Here is a 19,840-nt window from a genome sequence, read left to right as displayed (position 1 = left end):
AATAGTACGAGAAACCTGGTTCAAATTTGGCAGGCCTGGCGAGCTAGGGTTACTGTAAAACTATTCATGCTGAATATAATAACCAATTTGCTCCTAATAAAACGTAATGTAGCATGCTTTAGTTAAAAAGACAACTAACAACTTCATACTAAATAAATATACCTAACGAAACTTGGTTCAAATTTGGTAAGCCCAACGAGCTAGCCTGTCCGTAAGGTTGTTCAGGCTGAATATCATAGTCGACATACTCCTAACAAAACATAATGTAGCAAGTCTTAGTTAAAAAAAAAACTACTAACGACTTCATACTAAATAAATAAAAAACGAAACCTGGTTCAAGTCCGGTAACCACGACGTGCTAGGCTAATCGTTAGCGCCGTAACCCGGCTCCTCCTCGTTCGACTCTAGAAATAAATAGTTAAACCACGATATTGTGTATATATATTATCCGATCAAGAATTGTGTTGTGTGTATGTTTGTTTCACGGCAATTCATGCATATGCATATATAATACTAAAAAGTAAGAGGAAGAGGGAGGGAGCCGGGCCTAATAATTCAAAACAGTCAATACGTCGCGTATAGATCTATACGCGGCGTATTAAGATATGATTTAACAACCTAGTCCAGCTTTATGCAGGTTAGGATGTCAAATCCCCTAATACGCCGCGTATAGGGCTATACGCAACGTATTAGAGGGTGTGATGAATGTCTACAGCAGGACCCTTTTAAATAACCACACTGACTAAAATAGTACTTAACTAATCTAATGCTATAAAAAAAAGGACATAAACTAATGTAGGTACATAAGTATATTATTCACCACACATAAAGGGAGACATTTTAAAGTGAAAAATAGTCCAATAGTTTTTTATTTATATAACATAACATTTGTATTTTAGAAGTAAAACTTTTAAAAAAACCTGTCAAACAAAAATAAACTATTTAAGTTTCTTTCTTTTCTTACGGTTATTTAGTCTTTTGTAACGAGACTTGATCTATACGAAAAAGAAAAAAAATGATCACCACATAAAACGGCCAAATAAGTACCGACGTGCGGAAAGGCCAGTGGCCACCCATGAACAGCAAAACTTCGCTTGACGGACGATAACTTTTTACAACTTTGAACTGAACTTATGAAAAACTATGAACGCCGTTAAAAACATTAATAAAGGAACGAGTAAATGAAATCTTCCAGTCCCGTATTAAATGTTTCCATGGAACCGTAAACGTATTTCTTTAATGGGGCGCTACCAACTACGCATGTGCCTCCTTTAACTATGAGCCTTTACCTTAACAAAGTCAATTCATAAGAAAAGAAATCTATTACAACACACTGCTATATATATATATACATATATCTCACACTTTTTTGTGTTAAGGACCAACGGATACTTATCAAGTAGAACACTATTTATTAACAGCAAAACAAATACATACAGTGAGAAAATATGGAGTTGAAGGTGAATGTAGGATGTGCGGAGGATGCGAAAATGTCAGAGCCGGTGAGCCCAACCGGGCAGTACTTCAACAGCTCGGCGCTTTCGGTTTCGGTCATTAGCATCTTGGAGTTTGAGAACCCCATTGATGACTCTTCGAGCCTTGCACTCATCAACAATGTCTTTCTTCCCATTAACCCTCGTTTTTCTTCCATTATGGTAACCTAAACTTTCAACTACTCTCTCTTGATCTTGATGATCATCATTATTATTCAAAAAATAGAGCATTTCGACTCGTTTATACACATTATTCTAATGTGTAAAAATGAACTGAAATGTTCTATTTCAGCATACGGATGTCTAGTTAATTTCTAGGAGATTTCAGCGTACTATCTCTATATACTTTTTCAAGTTTATTTAGTGGTACTGCATGGCTTATGTTTGTTTGGTAGTGACCGACAAAATCGAAAAAAAAGTAACAATCAATCAAATTATAAATTTGTAAATTGTGCACTATTTGTGTAAATCCATGTGATAGTGGAATGACTTCTTGAATTATGACTCGTTAGGATTTATTGAGCTACAAAGATGGTATTTATTATGTACTTCTTTATTAACCAGTAAAACCCAAGTTTACTTACAACTTATGCTATAGCTGCACCACCGTCATTTGATTTCTCACCATCAAACGACCGTCCAAAAAACACTAAAACGGAAATTTTTAACCCCAAAAGTCAAATTTTGAAAATTTTTGGTTAAAACAGCCGTCTGACCACTGATTGTCAAATATTGAAAATTTCTGTTCAAAACGGTCGTCCAACCTCTCTTCGGACGACCGTTCGGACCATATGCAATATCAAATAAAGGTTTTTGGTCAAAATGGACGTCTAGTCACTATTCAGGCAGTCGTTTGAATTGATTTGATGTCAGACAGTGTTTGGATAGTTGACCTGTTGATTGTATTAACAGGTTAAAGATGGAGACAGAGGCAAGCTCTGGAAGAGAGTTGAAGTGAAGGGGGAAGACCATATCAAAGTCCCAATTTTTCCAGAAGGATTATCACCAGAGTCTTATGATCATATTTTCAATGATTACCTATCAAAAATAGCAATGGATCCACTCCCACAAACAAGGCCATTGTGGGAAATTCACATCTTCAAGTACCCAACAAGCAATGCATCTGGAAGCCTAGTTTTCAAACTTCACCACGCACTTGGTGATGGTTTCTCTCTTATGGGTGCTCTTCTTTCATGTCTACAAAGAGCTGATAACGCTTCTCTCCCCTTAACATTTCCCAACTTTCTAAAATCCACTAAGCAAGACAATGAAATTAAGAGCCTAATGAGTGTTGTGCCACATGCATTAAGTGTTGCAATAAACACGGTTTTGGATTTCGGTTGGAGCATTTTGAAAAGTAGTTTCTTGGAAGATAATCAGACCTCGATACGTTCTGGGGAAGAAGGGGTGGAGTTTCGGCCGATTAATATAATAACAATGACATTCTCCTTGGATCAAATTAAGAAAATTAAGTCCAGCCTTCAAGTGGTATGAGTCTACATGTCTTTTTAACTTATTTATTTGTCAAGTCCTTTTAGTATAAAGGTTACCGCCCACATATACTTTTATTAAAACCATGCTTACATAGTTAGATAGATAAGGGTTTGGGTCGGTGTTTTAGATTAGGGTTATTGAATTTAAATACTCTCAACTTTCACTTGTTGGTTGGAAAAACGTTCAAGTAACGAAATGTTTACTACCACTCCCAACTGTCACCTTATTTTCTTCTAACACTTTCAAACCATTTCAAAAAATCATCAAAATAACTAAGTTTCATGTTAGTTAATAAGCATTTCACTAGTTGAGAGTGTTTCCGGTCAACGAATGAAAGTTGAGTGTATTTAAATGGGGGCAGCCCATTTAAATTGTGAATGAATATTTTGTTCAATGGTGGTCACGCTAACATTTATTTTCAACTAATAGCTTTCTTATCATCATCATCATCATCATCGTACTCAGTATATCCCACCAATAGCAATGCTATGGTAGGGTCTGAGGAGGGTAAGATGTAGACAACCTTACCTCTACCCCATAGGGATAGAGAGGCTGCTTCCGATGAGACCCCCGGCTCGATAGTAGTTTTGCATCAAGCCTTGGACATAAGGCACATAGCACTCAATCATCGGGACACCGGCTGATTGGTGCATGTGCCCTTGTCTTTCGGCTATCAACGCCACCACATGATGCCTGAATAACCTTCCCCCACTTTTAACGTTATTTTCACGAGATTAGTAAAATAACGTCAAAATTAGTGCAATTTTACTTTTGCCCACCCGAGAGTTCACACATATATACATTATATGCGTGCACCGCCAGCAGGGGTGTCATTAATTAGTATTAACACGATCACTATTAGCCGGGCTGCGGATTTTCTATGTGACAAAGAGGTATAGTTAAAGATCCTGCATCATATCAGATCTATATCCACATCACGTTATACAAAGATTCAAAATTACACAAACATGTGTGTGTGTGTGCGATTTTTTCATACATGAGTCATGACACATTTATTATACATCTTCTTAATTGTGTAGACTAGTAATGATATTTTGTGTTATAGTATCAAAATGTTATGCCCTTATAGTTTATACAAATTTTGATTGATGTTACAACAGTTATCTAAAAGTATGTGTATAACATTTAATGTTTGACACCCACCTTAAATGTATTGTTGTATTTAACAAGTTTAGTTCTTTGATTTTATCATGCATGCATGTATATCTTAATCATATTTTTGACATATATTTAGGATCGGCTCGAAGTATATGAATCATTTTACATTGTGCAGATCAATGGCATGTCTTTCGTATATGATTATTACATTGATCAGTCTAACAAAATAGATTGAGATTGCGACCGATATTAGATTGAACGATTATAGGCTTCGTAGATAAGAATTTTGTATGAAAATTGAGGCAGCTTTGATACAGAAGGTTACACGTTAGAACGACAGACGGGTCGATTAGTGTTTCTTCATTGGCGCCATCCGTGCATAAAAGCTAGAACTAATTCTTAGTTTTTTCAAAATTTCTGAAGAAATGGTTAACGTTACTCCAGTCCCAAAGCCAGTAAGTGACCAAGAAACCCCGGTAACCACAACCCCAGCAACTGGGGGGAACACCGGCGGTTATACAAATTTTACAAACACTACCCCCGGTTACCCAAGCCGGGACAAGTGCAGTAAACAATATTTCACTGGGGTTCACTGATACCCAGTTGGAGAAACGGACGAGGGTCCCTCGCCAAACACTCGATCAAGTTAAGGCGTGGGCCGAAGCACGTCAGAAAAAGTTCCAAGCTGAGTTGGATGAACGCTTGCGTTCACTTCAACAGGCTGACGAATTCGGCAGTACTCGCCAACATCTCAACATGAACAGTGAGTGCGAGTACTCGGATGATGAGCGGGAAGAATCCGATACCGACGCAAACCCTCGCCATAAGGCAAAAGGGAAGCGTAAGGAAACGGACTTCCAACCGACAAGGAATTTTGGAGAAACCTTTAAACCAACGAACGCGGGGAGAAACCCACGTGACTTCTCCAAAACCTTTAGACCAACTGCTGCAAATGCAGGAAAGTCCAAGTTTGCAAGGGACATTGCGGAAGCAATCGCCCCGAGAAGTGCCAAACAAATGTCCAACATCGGCACTTATGATGGTCTATCCGACCCAGACGACCACTTGAACAGATTCATTGCGGGGGCAACCGTCAGTAACTGGACGGAACCCACGTGGTGTTATATGTTCCAGATGACTCTGGTTGGAGTGGCCAGGGCATGGTTCGATCGTTTACCGGTCCACCACATCTATGATTGGGCGGACTTCCAGAACAAGTTCAGCCAACACTTCAGCCAACAGAGGAAATATACTGAAGAACAGTGGACGATCCTCAACTGCGTTAGAGAGGAGGATGAATCTTTACTAGACTTCATTACTCGCTTCAACTCCAAAAAGCTGAGTCTGGGCAACATAAGTGAAGATCTTGTTCGCGCCGCTTTCATCCAGGGCGCCGAATACCCAGAGCTTATCCGCACATTGACGGGTAAGGACGGCATGCCATCGACATGGGATGCCATCATGACGGCGGCCAAGCGCTTTGCCGAGACGGAGAAGCAACTGGGAAGGGATCTTCCCCAGAGTACACACCTCTACACGCAAAGGACTAGAGAAAACAATGTTCGGATCGCCCGGCAGAACAAAAAGAGGAAGCTAGGTATTTGGCAGTCAAGGGTAAACTTTGACACCTCATCCAGCTCTCACCCTCTTGTTGGCGGAAGAGATAACACACACCCTTTAAGCCGAAAACACCGGTGGACGCCACTCACCAAAAGCGTCACGAAGATATTTGCCACCGAAAAACTACCATGGCCAAAAGCTCCAATGATCCGGCAGCGACCTAATGCGGATCAAAGCAAATCCTGTGACTTCCACGGGACAAAAGGTCATAGTACGGAGGAGTGTACATCCTTGAAGGATATTGTTGAAACATTCGTCAAGGATGGAAGACTTGCACACCTTGTGGCATCAATCAAGAAGGGAGGAAGGAATGATAACCGGTACAGAGGCAACGGACGAAAGCCCGTTGACATCAGCATCAACATGGTTCATGGCAAGATCAGAGGAAGAAAAAGGCGAGCGACAGAACCATGCGCGTGGAAGGAAGCTGAGGTGCGCTTCCCGCGAGTGCCAGGAGGACCCAGCAAAGAAGGCCCTATCATCATCAAAAGCCAGCTGGGGCACTACATCACTTCTCGCACTCTTGCTGACAACGGCGCCTCGTCAACGGTGATGTACAGGCAGTTCTTCGACAAGCTAGATGACGAAGACAAGGAACGCCTGGAAACTATCTACGCCTCGATGGAAGGGTTCGACGGCAGCACAAACACCCCCCTGGGTATCCTATCTTTCCCCGTCACTCTTACGGACGGGAATCACTCACGCACAGAAGACGTGGATTTTGTCGTGATGAGGAAGCCACACCACACATACGACATTCTCTTCGGAAGAGACGGGATGGCAAGATTCAACGCCGTGGTATCCTCAGTCCACGGCATGATGGGATGGCCAACAGCTGGGGGTGTAGCGATGATCACCGGCATTCCACAGGTATGCATCGCATCTGTCTCATCTAAACCCAAACCAAAGATGGCTAAACCAACCATCACCGAACCGGAAAGATGGGCCTTCAACGGCAAATACCCTGACCAGGCCGTTACCATTGGCCCAACAGTTGTTGATCCCACACGCACCTTACTCAAACGCTTATTACAGAAAAACGCTGACATCTTCGCGTGGACACCAGCTGACATGACTGGTGTACCCCGAAGTAAGGCAGAGCATAAGTTCAAGTGCGATCCGGCTGTTACGCCAGTCGTACAAAAGCGCAGAGTAATGGGGCCAGAACAAACTAACGCGTGTAGAACCCAAGTCAAGGAACTCCTTGACGCAGGCATCGTACGCGTTAGCAGATATCAAACATGGGTTGCAAATCCCGTTATGGTACCGAAGAATAACAAACAATGGCGCATGTGCATAGATTTCAAGGACTTAAACAAAGCATGCCCCAAAGATTGTTATCCGTTACCCGAAATTGATCTTAAGGTGGATTCGTTAGCACCGTTTCGCCTTAAATGCTTCCTGGATGCGTATAAGGGGTACCATCAAATCCACATGGCCGTTGATGATCAGGACAAAACCGCTTTTCGGACGCCCGATGGCACATTTTGTTACCAAATGATGCCATTTGGACTTAAGAATGCCGGGTCCACATACCAACGCCTGATGGACAACCAGTTTCATGCCCAAATTGGGAGGAACTTGGAAGTCTACATGGATGACTTGGTCATCAAAAGCCCTGACGCAGAAGCGATGTTGAAAGACATCGAAGAAACTTTCAACACGCTTAGGAAGATAAACATGAAACTCAACCCGAGCAAGTGTGCCTTTGGAATGGAAGAAGGGAAGTTCTTGGGGGTCATCGTCACTAAAGATGGCTTCAGAGCGAACCCTGAAAAGGTCGAAGCCATTATCAAAATGGAATCACCTACTACCATCAAACAGGCTCAGACACTGAATGGACGACTAGTGGCACTTAATCGCTTTTTGGCAAACCACGCGGATAAGTCGTTTCCTTTCGTGTCAACGTTGAGAAACTGTTTAAAGAAAACGCACTTCCGCTGGACACCAGAAGCGGAAGCAGCTTTTCAGGAGATTCGGTCACGCTTGATCGAACTCCCAACGCTCACAGCACCAAAAGCGGGAGAGGAGTTAATCCTATACCTTTCCGCAACAGATAGAGCAACCGGGGCAGTCCTGCTAGTAGAGCGAAAAGGCATCCAGATGCCAATCTATTATGTCAGCCGTATCCTAACAGACGTAGAAACCAGGTACTCTACCCTCGAAAAATTAGTCTTAGCACTTATACACGCTTCACGCAGGTTAAGACGATATTTCCAGGGTCACCCAATCACCATTCTCTCCAACTTCAAACTTGCAAACGTTCTACGCAAACCCGAGTTATCGGGACGCCTAGCCAAATGGGCAATTGATTTGGGGGAATAAGCGATAAGGTATAAGCCAAGACCAGCCATAAAAGGCCAGGTTTTGGCCGACTTTATTGCGGAAGTGCCTGCATCGCGGGAAAAAGAGTGCCAGGAAGAGGCTCAACCCTCTCCAGCACAGGACATCAATGATGTCTGGCGACTCTACACTGATGGAGCAGCCAGTAACGAGGGTTCAGGCGCAGGGCTGAAACTAACCAACCCCGCAGGCCAAGAATACACTTACGCTATTCGACTGGATTTTCCAAGTACGAATAACGAAGCCGAGTATGAAGCATTCTTGGCCGGGCTGAGAATTGCGCGTAAGATGGGAGTGAAACACTTGGAAGCCCACGTGGATTCCATGTTAGTAGCCAATCAAATCAACGGGACGTACACGGCCGTGAACGACACAATGGCCCTGTACCTCGCACAAGCAAAAACCCTTATGCGCGATTTTAACGATTGCAAAGTCATACACGTCAAGCATAGTGAAAACAAATCTGCGGATGCGTTAAGCAAGCTTGCATCATTAGCCTTCACCCACTTGGGAAAGGACATCTGCTTTGAACTCCTCGAGGCACCTTCGGTCCCGCACAAGGAAATTTGTGTCATCCAAACAGGCACAGAAACGTGGATGACACCAATAATAAAATACCTTGCGGCAGGTACACTACCAGAGTCAAAAACACAGGCAAGAAAACTACGCTGTAAAGCACTGAATTATCAACTCATCGATGACATCCTTTACAGACGTAACTTTCTTGGCCCACTCTTAAGATGCGTGGACAACCAAGATGCTGACTACCTCCTAAGGGAAGTACACGAAGGCATCTGTGGAGTACACGCGGGTCCACGCGCTGTTGTAGCTAAGCTAAACAACGCGGATACTTTTGGCCGGGGATGCATACGGATGCGCTGGCATACATCAGAAAATGCAGGTCTTGTCAGCTCTACGCACCCGACACGCACCGCCCGAAGAATGAACTTGTTCCAGTCACCTCTTCATGGCCATTTCAGAAGTGGGCCATCGATGTGACAGGTCCATTTCCTACAGCAGCAGGAAACGTTCAGTTCCTAGTGGTAGCCATCGACTACTTCACCAAGTGGATAGAAGCAAAACCCTTAGCCCAAACAACCGCGAAACATATCAAAAAATTTATTTGGGAATTTATTATTTGTCGTTTTGGACTTCCACAGAATTTGGTGAGCGATAACGGTACCAACTTTGCTGACAAGAAGCTACAAAAGTGGCTGGAAGAACTTCAAATCACCCACACTTTTACCTCAGTGGCGCACCCGCAGGGTAATGGTGAGGTAGAAAGAGCAAATATGAGCATCGTCGAAGGCATAAAGAAAAGACTCTTGGAACACAGATCCGGCTGGGTGGACGAGCTTCCGCACGTCCTTTGGGCAAACAGAACGCTGAAAAAGGCCAGTACGGGAGAAACCCCGTTCAGTCTCACTTATGGCACTGAAGCCATGGTCCCGGTCGAAATTGGTTTACCCTCACCAAGGGTCTTGATTCAGGCAGAAGACAATGATGCGGAAAGACGGTTAGACCTTATGCTAACCGAGGAACGCAGAGACTTAGCCGCAGTGCGTGAAGAGAACTACAAGCGACAAATGCAAAAGTACTACAACACGCGGGTAAAACTCTGCAACTTCAATGTAGGAGACTACATACTGCGTAACAACGAGGCTTCGAACCAACAACGCCCAGGAAAACTGGCCCCGGTCTGGGAAGGGCCATACATTATCAAAGAAGTTCTGGGAAAGGGCGCATACCGGCTCGAAAGGCTCGATGGCACTCCCATCCCAAGAACATGGAATGGAGCTCAATTACGCAAATGTTATATGTAGATCAATTCCAAACTTGTAAAGAAAAGGCCTAGAGCCACTTCTAATGGAAATGATTCTCCTTTCACAATGTGTTGATAGCCTTACCTTTATACTTATGAACTTCCCACACTGATGTGCCGGTATTCACCGCATAAATATGGGAAGAAGTAAGTCGTTACGTGTGGAAGGCGGCAAAACCCGCATAAACACAACGGTAAAAATTTCAAAAGTTTAAGGAAAACCTCCACGCAGGTCAGATGTAGGCAAAGTTTAGCCATCCTACTAAGTGCAAGTGACGGTCTTACCCGCACAATCACGAAAAAGGAGGCAAAACTTCAACCTATTATCTACCACGTTCAAAGGTTAACTTATTCTAAACACTTAGAAAATTTCAAAGGAAAAGATGAGGAAAACTTCCACGCAGGTCAGATATAAGTAAAGTTAAGCCATCCTACTAAGTGTAAGTGACGGCCATACCCGCACAATCATGAAAGAGGAAGCGAAACAAACTTATAATTTGCCATGTTAAAAAGTTAACTTATCTAAGTACTAAAGAAATTGCTAAGTCAAATCAAAACATGCGTAAAATAAACAAGGCAAGGAATTAACACAATCTTTATTCCATCAAATTCAAATATTACAAAGATTGCTGGGTGCATACCCGCATACAAAAGAAGCTATACAAAAATAAAAATCTACTCTAATGGTGGAAAGGGATCTTCAGGATCAAGCTTCAGGACCACTTCCACTTGAACCCGCACCATCAGTAGAGCGTGGCGGTTCAAGGAAAGCTTTAAGGATAGCTAGCCCATCATCAGCAGCAGCAACTTCGTTCACCTTCTCCACCACCGGATGCGGGAAGGCGGCATACTGGTTCACTGCTTGGTCATAAACAGCTTCAGTATCCACATCGTACAAAGGGAAGTTGGAAGGCGGGATGCCTTTCTCAACGAACCCTAGACCAAGCAGGAAGCCGACCTTTTCCCCATCCTCATGAGAAGCGTTGAGGGCTGCGCTCATGGCATCGTCGTATGATGTGTCCGTGAAGACTCGATGCACAACCTACAAGAAAAAATACAAGTGTCAAAATCTCTTCCATGTGCAAAGAAAAGAGTAAAGATATGAAATTACGCATACCTGAGACAACGCTTCTCGAAGAAGCCATTCCTTGGTAACCAGAGCTTCCTGGAGGGCAGCTTGACCTTGGTTACGGGCGCGTTCGGCTTCACTTTGGTTGAGGTTGGCAAGCAACACTTCTTTAGCCGCAGCCTCTTCAACGCCCTTTAGCTTCCGCTCAGTCTGGTCAAGCACCCCCCTCTGGTCCAGGATCTCTTGGAGCTTCTTCGCGTCTTCCATCGCCAAGGCATCATGAGCCTGTTGGAGTGCCTCTAGTTTGGCTTTAAGTTCCTCATTCTCGAGGCGTAGAGGCTCAGCAACAGCTTCAGCCTTGGTGGCCCTTTCAGTTGCGTTCCGAGCAGTTTCCTTAGCCAGCCGAAGCTGTTCGTTAACAGCTTGGGCAGCCTTGGAACGGGCCTCGAGACGGGCCTGAACTTCAACTTCAAGGGACTTGAACGCCTTCTCCTTCTCCGCAGCAGCGGCGGAGAGCCTCCTATTCTCCTCCCGGACAGCCCGCGCCTGAGCTGCTTCTTGGATACGAGCTGCTTTTAACTTGTCGTTTTCACGACAAAGCAGCTCGACGCGCGGCTGCATCCGGGCCAGGAGAACCCGAAGCTCATTGGTTAGCCTACCCTCCTGGTAGCTAGCCATGGCTTCCCCCAACGCACCACTGGGAGCTGCGTGACGAGCCCACTCCACGCACTCCACAGGTGTGCAAAGGGTTGTTCCTCGGCGGATGTTCCATCATGGAACATACACTTCATTGGAATCTGACACTGCAAAAAACAAAAAGCAGTTAAGAAAAGATGATAAAAAAAAGAGGCCAAAAGAACCCTACGCACCTGTAGGGTCAACAACAGGCCGATAGCCGCCAAACCCATCACCTGAACCCAAGGGAAATCCGTCCAAGAGGTCAGGTAGATGGGAAGGAGGCAGAGGTTGGCGAGAAGCCCCATGCATACCTGAAGGATCGGCCGTCATTGCCGATGACGGAGGAGGCATGGTGAAGGCCGCCGCGGTGGTAGATACCAACGGAGGTGAACTCACCGTAGGTGAACTCACAACCGTGGTCGCCGCTGCGGAGTCCGCAGAAAAAGTAACCGCCGGCTCAGTGAAAGATGCGGTAAATATGGCACTGACAGCCGGCGGTGATGTCATCGCGGTTGGAACAGTTGGCTCAACTGGGTGAGCAACTGGACCAACGGAAGCAGGCGCAGCCGCCTGGGTCGTCGCCTCAGGTAGGCTGACCAAGCCTACCGTCATGGGTCCGGAGGTACTCCTCCCCGCTCCACCCTGGAATGCGGTAGCATCCACGCCTGCACAAAGAAGATAAGTATTAATGATGGAAAGCTATGAAGTTAAAAATAAAGTTTGTACTTACGGGTTTTCTTGAGCCTAAAAGTGCGGACAGGCGAGGATGAACCCGATGGAGCCGGCCTCTTCGCGCCGCTCACCGTTGTCATCCTGGGCTCTCCGGAGGTGACAGTCGCCGCAGCCTCCGGAGCAGTGGTCTTATCACCACCGGGGTTCCCCGCCACCTCCTCGCTCTCGGTCTCTGAATCAGACCGAGGCACCGGATCGGCAGTGGAGGCCACCTTCGCCTTCCCCTTCCCGCCGGCAGCCTTCTTCTTCCGCACCAACGGAGGACCATCTGCGGATTCCTCATCAGAACACAAGATTAGAGGAATTCCAGCAGAGGTTTCAGCATTGAGGGGTCGAGGGTTGAATAACGCCTTACCTGGCCGCCTGGCGCTCAGGATCTCGTGGCCTGGCGGGTAGACCTCCACGAACCGATCCGCCGTCTGTGCAAGGATGGGCAACTCGTTCTCATCTAGAGCACGAGTACCCATCCGAGTGGGACTAACAGCCTCCCGCGGATACAGGAGCGACTGCAAGTCGTTCCCCTCTGAAATAAAAGAAAAACAGTTAGAAGACAAACCTATATAAACAAAGAAGACAGAGCGTACCGTAAGGGACAGAGTTCAAACCGTATTCAAGGACGATCGGGATCTTTTGCGCATCCGCATCCTTCCACACCCGGCTCATCCCGAGCATCACCATCCCGGACTCCGCAAAGCGGTAAACCGGAGATTGGACTCGGGATATCTTTGAGAACCATTCCGCCTCCTGGTAGTTGGAGGCGTGAAGGCTGGGGAGTGCTTGCCCATTCTTGAACTTCATGGCAAGGGGGATGGCGCGAGCGGAGATAAAAAAGAACTCCCGCTTCCATGAACGAAGACTGCGCTCGGTTGCGCAAATCTTCAAACCCTTGATCCGGGTTATCAGAGTATACCACCCCTGGATGCACCTCCAAGAGTAGAAGGTCATCAGGCGGTCGACGAAGGGCTCAACGCCCAGAATCCGGCACACCCACTCGAAGTGGCGAATCTTCGCGATCGCCATCGGGTGCACCTCGGTCAGGTGTACACCATGCCTCTCTAGGACACGGTACACAAACTTTGTCAAAGGGAACCTAAGATTCCAATAGACAAAGAATGCGGCATATACCCCGATCTTGCCTCTGGGGGCATCATACACCGTCTGATGAGGTTCAGGAAACTCAGGCTCGAGAGACTCGAGCATGAACTTCCTGACGATGTACTGATATAGATCGACAGGCAGAGCACACTTGCACTCGCCAGCAGTACTCTTGTCATCCTTGTCGGACGTGGATGACGGGTGCTCGGCGTACACCCCAGCCTCCTGGGCTGTAGCCTCAAGATCGTGAACAGAAGACATCTTGCAGGTATGAAAAAGAGAACGATTTCAAGAGAATGCTCGACTGAAAAGGTGAGTATTCGCCGGAAATCGTTTTGGAGATGAAGAGAAAAGTGAAAGTGTGGATTACAAAGGACCCTCTCCCCCTTTATATACTAATCGCAATTAATGCGATGAATTTAATGCGGAAGAGAGAGAAATCACAGGTGCAATGAAACTATGACACGTGGCAAAAAGCAAGCTGGCAACAGCTGTTGAAAGGACGCGTGCCAGTAATTTCGCGCCCGAAAATTCGCGCCCACGCGCCCGAAAATTCGCGCCCACGCGCCTAAAAAATTCGCGCCTGGAATGACCATATACTGTCACGTCGCCATAACTTCCTGCACGTCCTGACACTGTCAGAAGAAACCGTCGGACGACGTTTCAATAGTTTGGACTGTTCTTATCCTTTCACCAACTCTTCGAATTTCAAAATTTCAAAAAGATTCAAAAGCGGGAAAATACCCCTTACCTTGGCAACCAAGTAACTATAAGACAGGTGCGAGTAAAGTGTTAAGACAAAACCCTTCACATACTTAGCACCCGCAGGGAATTGACGCCAAGAATACCTTGGAAGTAAAGTAACCGTAAGACGAGTGCGGGTACAGTGTCAAGGCAAAACCCTTCACATACTTAGCGCTCCGCAGGGAATTCAAACCAAGAAGGATCTTCTGGGCCATGCTTGCGGAAACGGGAATAACATCCCCGCATGGCGGGGAACGTCGAGAACTATATTGTTTGAAACTCCAAGATGGAATTGGTGGTTTTAACATAATTGATCACTATGTTGAAAACTACCAAAACCCCATGGAGAATCCACACAAGTGGGACTCAACGCTCCTGACTTGCGAGGAGGTTACAGACCTACCCGCTTCATACCCAAAGATCAAGCAGAAAAGTCGGGAATTTCTGCGTGACATTAGGAAAACCGCGGGAAGAATCCCCACGGAAAACCTTAAAACTAAAAACCCTTTTCAAAACCCCTTGCTAGTCCAAAAGTTCACCTCACTTATTAATAATTCATGAGAAGAACACTGGACTGGGGGGACTTGAAGAGGTAGGTCCAAGCATAGCCCAGTTGGACCCGCAAGACTCACCTTGAACAGGGACGTCTGCGCAACGACCAACTGCTTCCGCAGGACCCACCATGCTCAGAGAAGACCTTACGCGCAGTAAGCCAGCTGTACCCGCAGGGAAAGCCTCCCAATGGTGAAGTACCCCGCTTGTTCCCGCAGTTGCGGATACAAGCCATCAGGGAAGGCTACCCGCACTGATAGCAAGGCTACACGCACAAGGCACTAACTCTTGCTACTTCAGTAGTCACCTGAAGGAATGAGCAAGGCGTGAATACTCCCGCCCAAACGAGCCAGTCCGTATGCTTCTGGAAGGTCTTTTGTACTATACCTACCAAGGTATGGGCAAAACAGACGATCTGACCAGAACAGCCCATGAACTAACCACAGGGTGACAGCTCACCGACAACAGTACGAGGAGGAGCACCCTCCAGTACTGTTTTTCACTATTAGCCGCTGCCTACTCACCAACCCTTACTATGGGACATGCGCAGCCTACAGTTGGTGGAACAGTGCATAGCCGGCAGTAAAGGAACAGTATACAGCCGACCTTGTCACTGTCGGCCGCAGCCTATCCACCAACCAGCATGGCTTGTGCGTAGCCCACTGTTGGTAGAACAGGAATACTATTCAGCCGGCTGTACCTTCTAGGAAACCTACATTCGGCTATAAATACTCCAACACCTTGGAATGGTAAGGACATCATCTAATATATCATTATCTTATCTTCTCTAGCAATCTCTTAATATACACTTATATTCAGAGCAATCTAGTCTGATTATCACGCCGGAGGGTGGTCACAAGGAGGAACCCCCCCCCCCCTTCTCAGTGACGAGCTTACGGTGTCTGTTTTGCAGGTCACCTGAAGAACAACCTTCTTTGCTGGACCTCATCCTCGTGGGAAACATTTATTTAACCCCCAGATTATCCGTAATCTGCCCGGGGTCGATTAGTGTTTCTTCAGCATGTCTTTCGTATATGATTATTACATTGATCAGTCTAACAAAATAGATTGAGATTGCGACCGATATTAGATTGAACGATTATAGGCTTCGTAGATAAGAATTCTGTATGAAAATTGAGGCAGCTTTGATACAGAAGGTTACACGTTAGAACGACAGACGGGTTACAAAAATGAAAGACTGCTCATACCTTTGATTTAGATGGGTGACAAAAAGTTACTCAGTATTGTATTTTTCTCACATAATTAGTTGACTTATTGTTATTTAATTAAGATAAGTACATGCTAGTAGTTAATTTATAGTTAGAGCATATCTAATTGGGACATTTATAGACGTACATAAGGCAGGTGACACCAACATGGTCTTGAGATAGGATAGAGGGTGGAAGGCATCTGTTCTGAAGATGCTTTCAGATAGAATTCTATGAGAGGAGATTGAGAAGACGAGAACGCTTTTTATCTGTCTCATTGTTTCATATATGTTAGTTAATATATTAAGCCATCTCAATTTTCGTTGCAGAGTAAAGGCTCTCGCCTTTTACAAATCTTGAAATGGGGTAAACTATATAAGTGAAATTTAGTAGTAGCAAGTTGATGGGTGTTTGAGTTGCTCTTTTTTTCTTTTTTTTCTTTTTTTTTTCAAAAAATGAATAGCTTCGAAGCCACAAGAAGCAAAGTTCAAACATGCAAATTACACTAAAAAGCCAAAAGGCTCAAACATTTTAGAATATTTATTGCCACTAACCACACTCTTTAGGGCATGAGCAATATTACACCTTAATATGCAGCCTTTTAAAAGTTCTCTAAGATAGAATATGACTTGCAATATTATTTAGTTTCTTCCGACATGGGATATATAGTTTGGAGTAATAACGTGGGAATATGGGAGATTTGTCGTTCATAAAAATATATGTATCTCACGATAACTGATTATTAAAATTTATTCTTTTCGGAGTAGTGAATAAAGTAACATGATGACCAAAATACAAAATAAAAGGTTAAAACAAACAAAAACCCGTTGAGAAAATATATGCACATATACATACTACATTAGAAATAGTAAAAAATCACTTCACTAAACAAATTAAGCTAACAAGCTACATAAACAAGCTAGTATATATTAATATCAACTAATACTGAAAAGAAAGTTAAAACATTTAAGAACTGATTTATAATTTTGGTTCGGCTTCAAAACAGATTTGAAGCTAAAAACCATTTCAGTTTTAGTTATGACTTGATTTGAATTTTAGGGTTTAAATTTTAAGGTTTATTCAAAAATGTTAGAAGGTGTTGCTAAATGTTTCACTTATTTTTTATTTTTACTAAACACACGTCATCTCTCAAGTTTTACATTAATATAATTCAAATCTATTTATTTTATTTATTTTTTTTGTGTTTTTTTTTTTGTAATTTTTTTTTCTACTTTTATCTTTTTTATTATTAATTTTAGAAAAAAAAATTTCCTGAAGGTTTTTTCCTTAAAACATTTTGAATTTTTAAAGTAACATTTTTTGTTATTAAAAAAGTATTTTTTTTTAATTGTTTGATATTTTTTTAGATTGCCTTTCTTTTTAACAAATTTCAGAGACAATTTAAAATGTTTTTTTAATTAAGTTTTATTAGATATTCTCACTTTGCTATGGTGGTAAAGACATGGTTAAGATGTGAAATATGAGTTTATGAGTTGAAAAAAAGTTTTATGTTTTATTAAAAAATAAAAATACTTGTTAGAGGAATTATTTTTATTTTTTTAAGGAAAGTGTGTTTCCATTAAATGGTTTTTTAAAAACTTTCTATAAAGGTTTTTTTTTTCAAAAAAGTGTTATGAACTTTAAAAAAAACATGTTAAAATAAAATTCCTTTCTAAAAGAAGAAATATAACAAATTTTGACTTGATATTTTAGAGAGTGGGTTGACGGGGGTATGACAAGTAACAAAGAGGGTTTTTACGTTTTGTTTTACCTAATATTATATACCGTACTAAATCTTGATAAAAAGAAGAAATTGTTAAACACTACGTGGAATATTAAATTCACACAGCGAATTAATTGTTTTTATCAACCGATCAGATAGTGGAATAATGTTTCAACACCCAATAGATCGAATTGATAATGTGGCAACGATTGATGGGTCTCATTCGAGCGCTCACAAAAATATATGGTACCCAATTGCTGTATATACAATAACAAATTATACCCTTTGATATATATACACAAGACATTTAATCATGAAACTTTATATGTTTATGATTATAAAAGTAATATTCATAACATAAACTTGGATAATATATATGCTTTTGTATTTTTAGGTTTCCTAGTTTTCACACATTGTATCTTTTATTTATGTGAATTGTATTTTAATTTTTAACTAGTTTATTTTGTATTTAAAGAATCACATGCTAATGTGGAAGCTTGTTTAATGGTTTATCAAAACACTTTTTTCCTAATAGCTTTTACCCATAATTTATTTCAAAGATATTATATCTTGAGGGGGAGTGATGAATTAACTCTGAAAGGTTTATTACCCTGATCCTGTTCTTGGTAGGGGTGGTGGGGGCTACGATGCCCATTAGTTCCCATTTATTATGATAACATAAATGTTTATTGGTTCGATGTATCTACATGTTCACCTACTAAATTAATAACACACACATTTGTTTAGATACCGAATACATTTTTATTTGGTGTCATATTCATAATAACGTATAAAAAGAAAAAATAAAATAAAAAACTTCGCATGTACACCATAGTATGCTCATGAGTAGTGAACACAATATTACAGCTATCATGAACACATTGGTGAATACGATAACGTATTGACGAGTGAGTAATGCATTATGAATAAAGTTTATTAACCAGTTACTACATGTTTGCTTTCTAACAGTGTACACAATATGTAAACAAAAATGTTAGTGATTAGATATGTTTTAATTACCATAACTATGGCATCGCTCAAAATGTATTCTTCTACCATATCCGAACATTTCTAAGCGATAATTTGTTTTTGAACAGACTATAAACGATGTAATTACCGGAATAATTTTCCTCGGGACAAGATTATACATGGAAGCAACATGTGAAAAAGAAAAAAATGCAAGGACCACAGCATTAGTGTTGCTAAACACAAGATCTATTGGTGGTTACAGGTCGGTGAATGAGATGGTTCAAAACCAAGAAGCACAAGTTCAGTGGGGTAACCAGTTCGGTTTCTTGCACGTTTCATTGCCGAAACTAAACCAATATGATCAGTCTTTAGATCCCCTAAAATTCGTTCAAGAGACGCAAAACATCATCAAGAGAAAGAGAAACTCGTCTGCTGTTTATCTCACTGGAATGCTACTTGAATCTGTGAGAAAATATAGAGGACCAGAGGTATTATTCATATATATATTTACAATATTATCACCATATATATATATTTGAAATTTAGTTGCGCTAAAATATTGTGACGATGCTTATAAAGGCGACAGCTGAATACATTCACAGCACGTTGAAGAATTCAAGCATGACGGTGTCAAATTTGATCGGGCCAGTGGAAAAGATGACCCTTGCGAATCAACCCGTTAAAGGCTTGTATTTTATGGTTGTCAATGTTCCCCAGGTACCATTGTTTATATCTTGTATTTGCTTGATTTTGGTTCTCCATGTTGCGTGCATAAGTGCATTTCTCAAACTAAGAACTAATCTTGCTTTGATCATGCTAACCGTTTCCCAGAGTCTTACGGTGACTATAATGAGTTACATGGATCAGTTAAGGGTTGCGGTTGGAACCGAGAAAGGGCTCATCGATCCGGAAAAGTTCAGAAAATGCACTGAGAGGGCTTTTAGTATAATGTACAATGCTGCAGTTTTGGATAAATGACATGAAAGTTCATATATCCTAATCCATGCATCATACAATTCAATCCAAACAAGACAACATAAACCAATACGAATTTAGCCAATACTACCTACAAAACTTAAGGAATTATATTATCAGCTTATCTCTGTGAGATATATATATGTTCATATCATATTTACCAGGCGATCATGTCTAAATTATTAATTGTACCTTTTTCTATTC

At 42.6% G+C, this 19,840-nt stretch overlaps 1 protein-coding gene across 1 annotated transcript; it reads left to right on the top strand.

The window, feature by feature from the left end:
- Positions 1-1,436: 1,436 nt before the first annotated feature.
- LOC143536478 (wax ester synthase/diacylglycerol acyltransferase 4-like) lies at positions 1,437-19,639 on the top strand. The gene is made up of 5 exons (XM_077030461.1): positions 1,437-1,655; positions 2,406-2,981; positions 18,790-19,149; positions 19,241-19,414; positions 19,493-19,639. The coding sequence occupies exons 1-5, from the start codon at positions 1,449-1,451 to the stop codon at positions 19,637-19,639; spliced, it is 1,464 nt and encodes a 487-aa protein (XP_076886576.1). The 5' UTR covers positions 1,437-1,448.
- The last annotated feature ends 201 nt before the right edge of the window (positions 19,640-19,840 follow it).

This window comes from Bidens hawaiensis, unplaced genomic scaffold (assembly GCF_021521415.1).
Source record: "Bidens hawaiensis isolate Kalapana, Puna unplaced genomic scaffold, B.hawaiensis_p1.1 tig00010810_1, whole genome shotgun sequence".
Lineage (NCBI taxonomy): Eukaryota > Viridiplantae > Streptophyta > Magnoliopsida > Asterales > Asteraceae > Bidens > Bidens hawaiensis.
The sequence above is the reverse complement of the archived record's forward strand: the minus strand, read 5'-3'. Positions and strand labels throughout refer to the sequence as shown.

Coding starts and splice junctions, on each gene's coding strand:
- LOC143536478 (XM_077030461.1), top strand. CDS start 1,449: ATGGAGTTGAAGGTGAATGTAGGATGTGCGGAGGATGCGAAAATGTCA. Junction 1,656..2,405: donor CTCGTTTTTCTTCCATTATG/GTAACCTAAACT, acceptor TTGTATTAACAG/GTTAAAGATGGAGACAGAGG. Junction 19,415..19,492: donor CTTGTATTTGCTTGATTTTG/GTTCTCCATGTT, acceptor ACCGTTTCCCAG/AGTCTTACGGTGACTATAAT.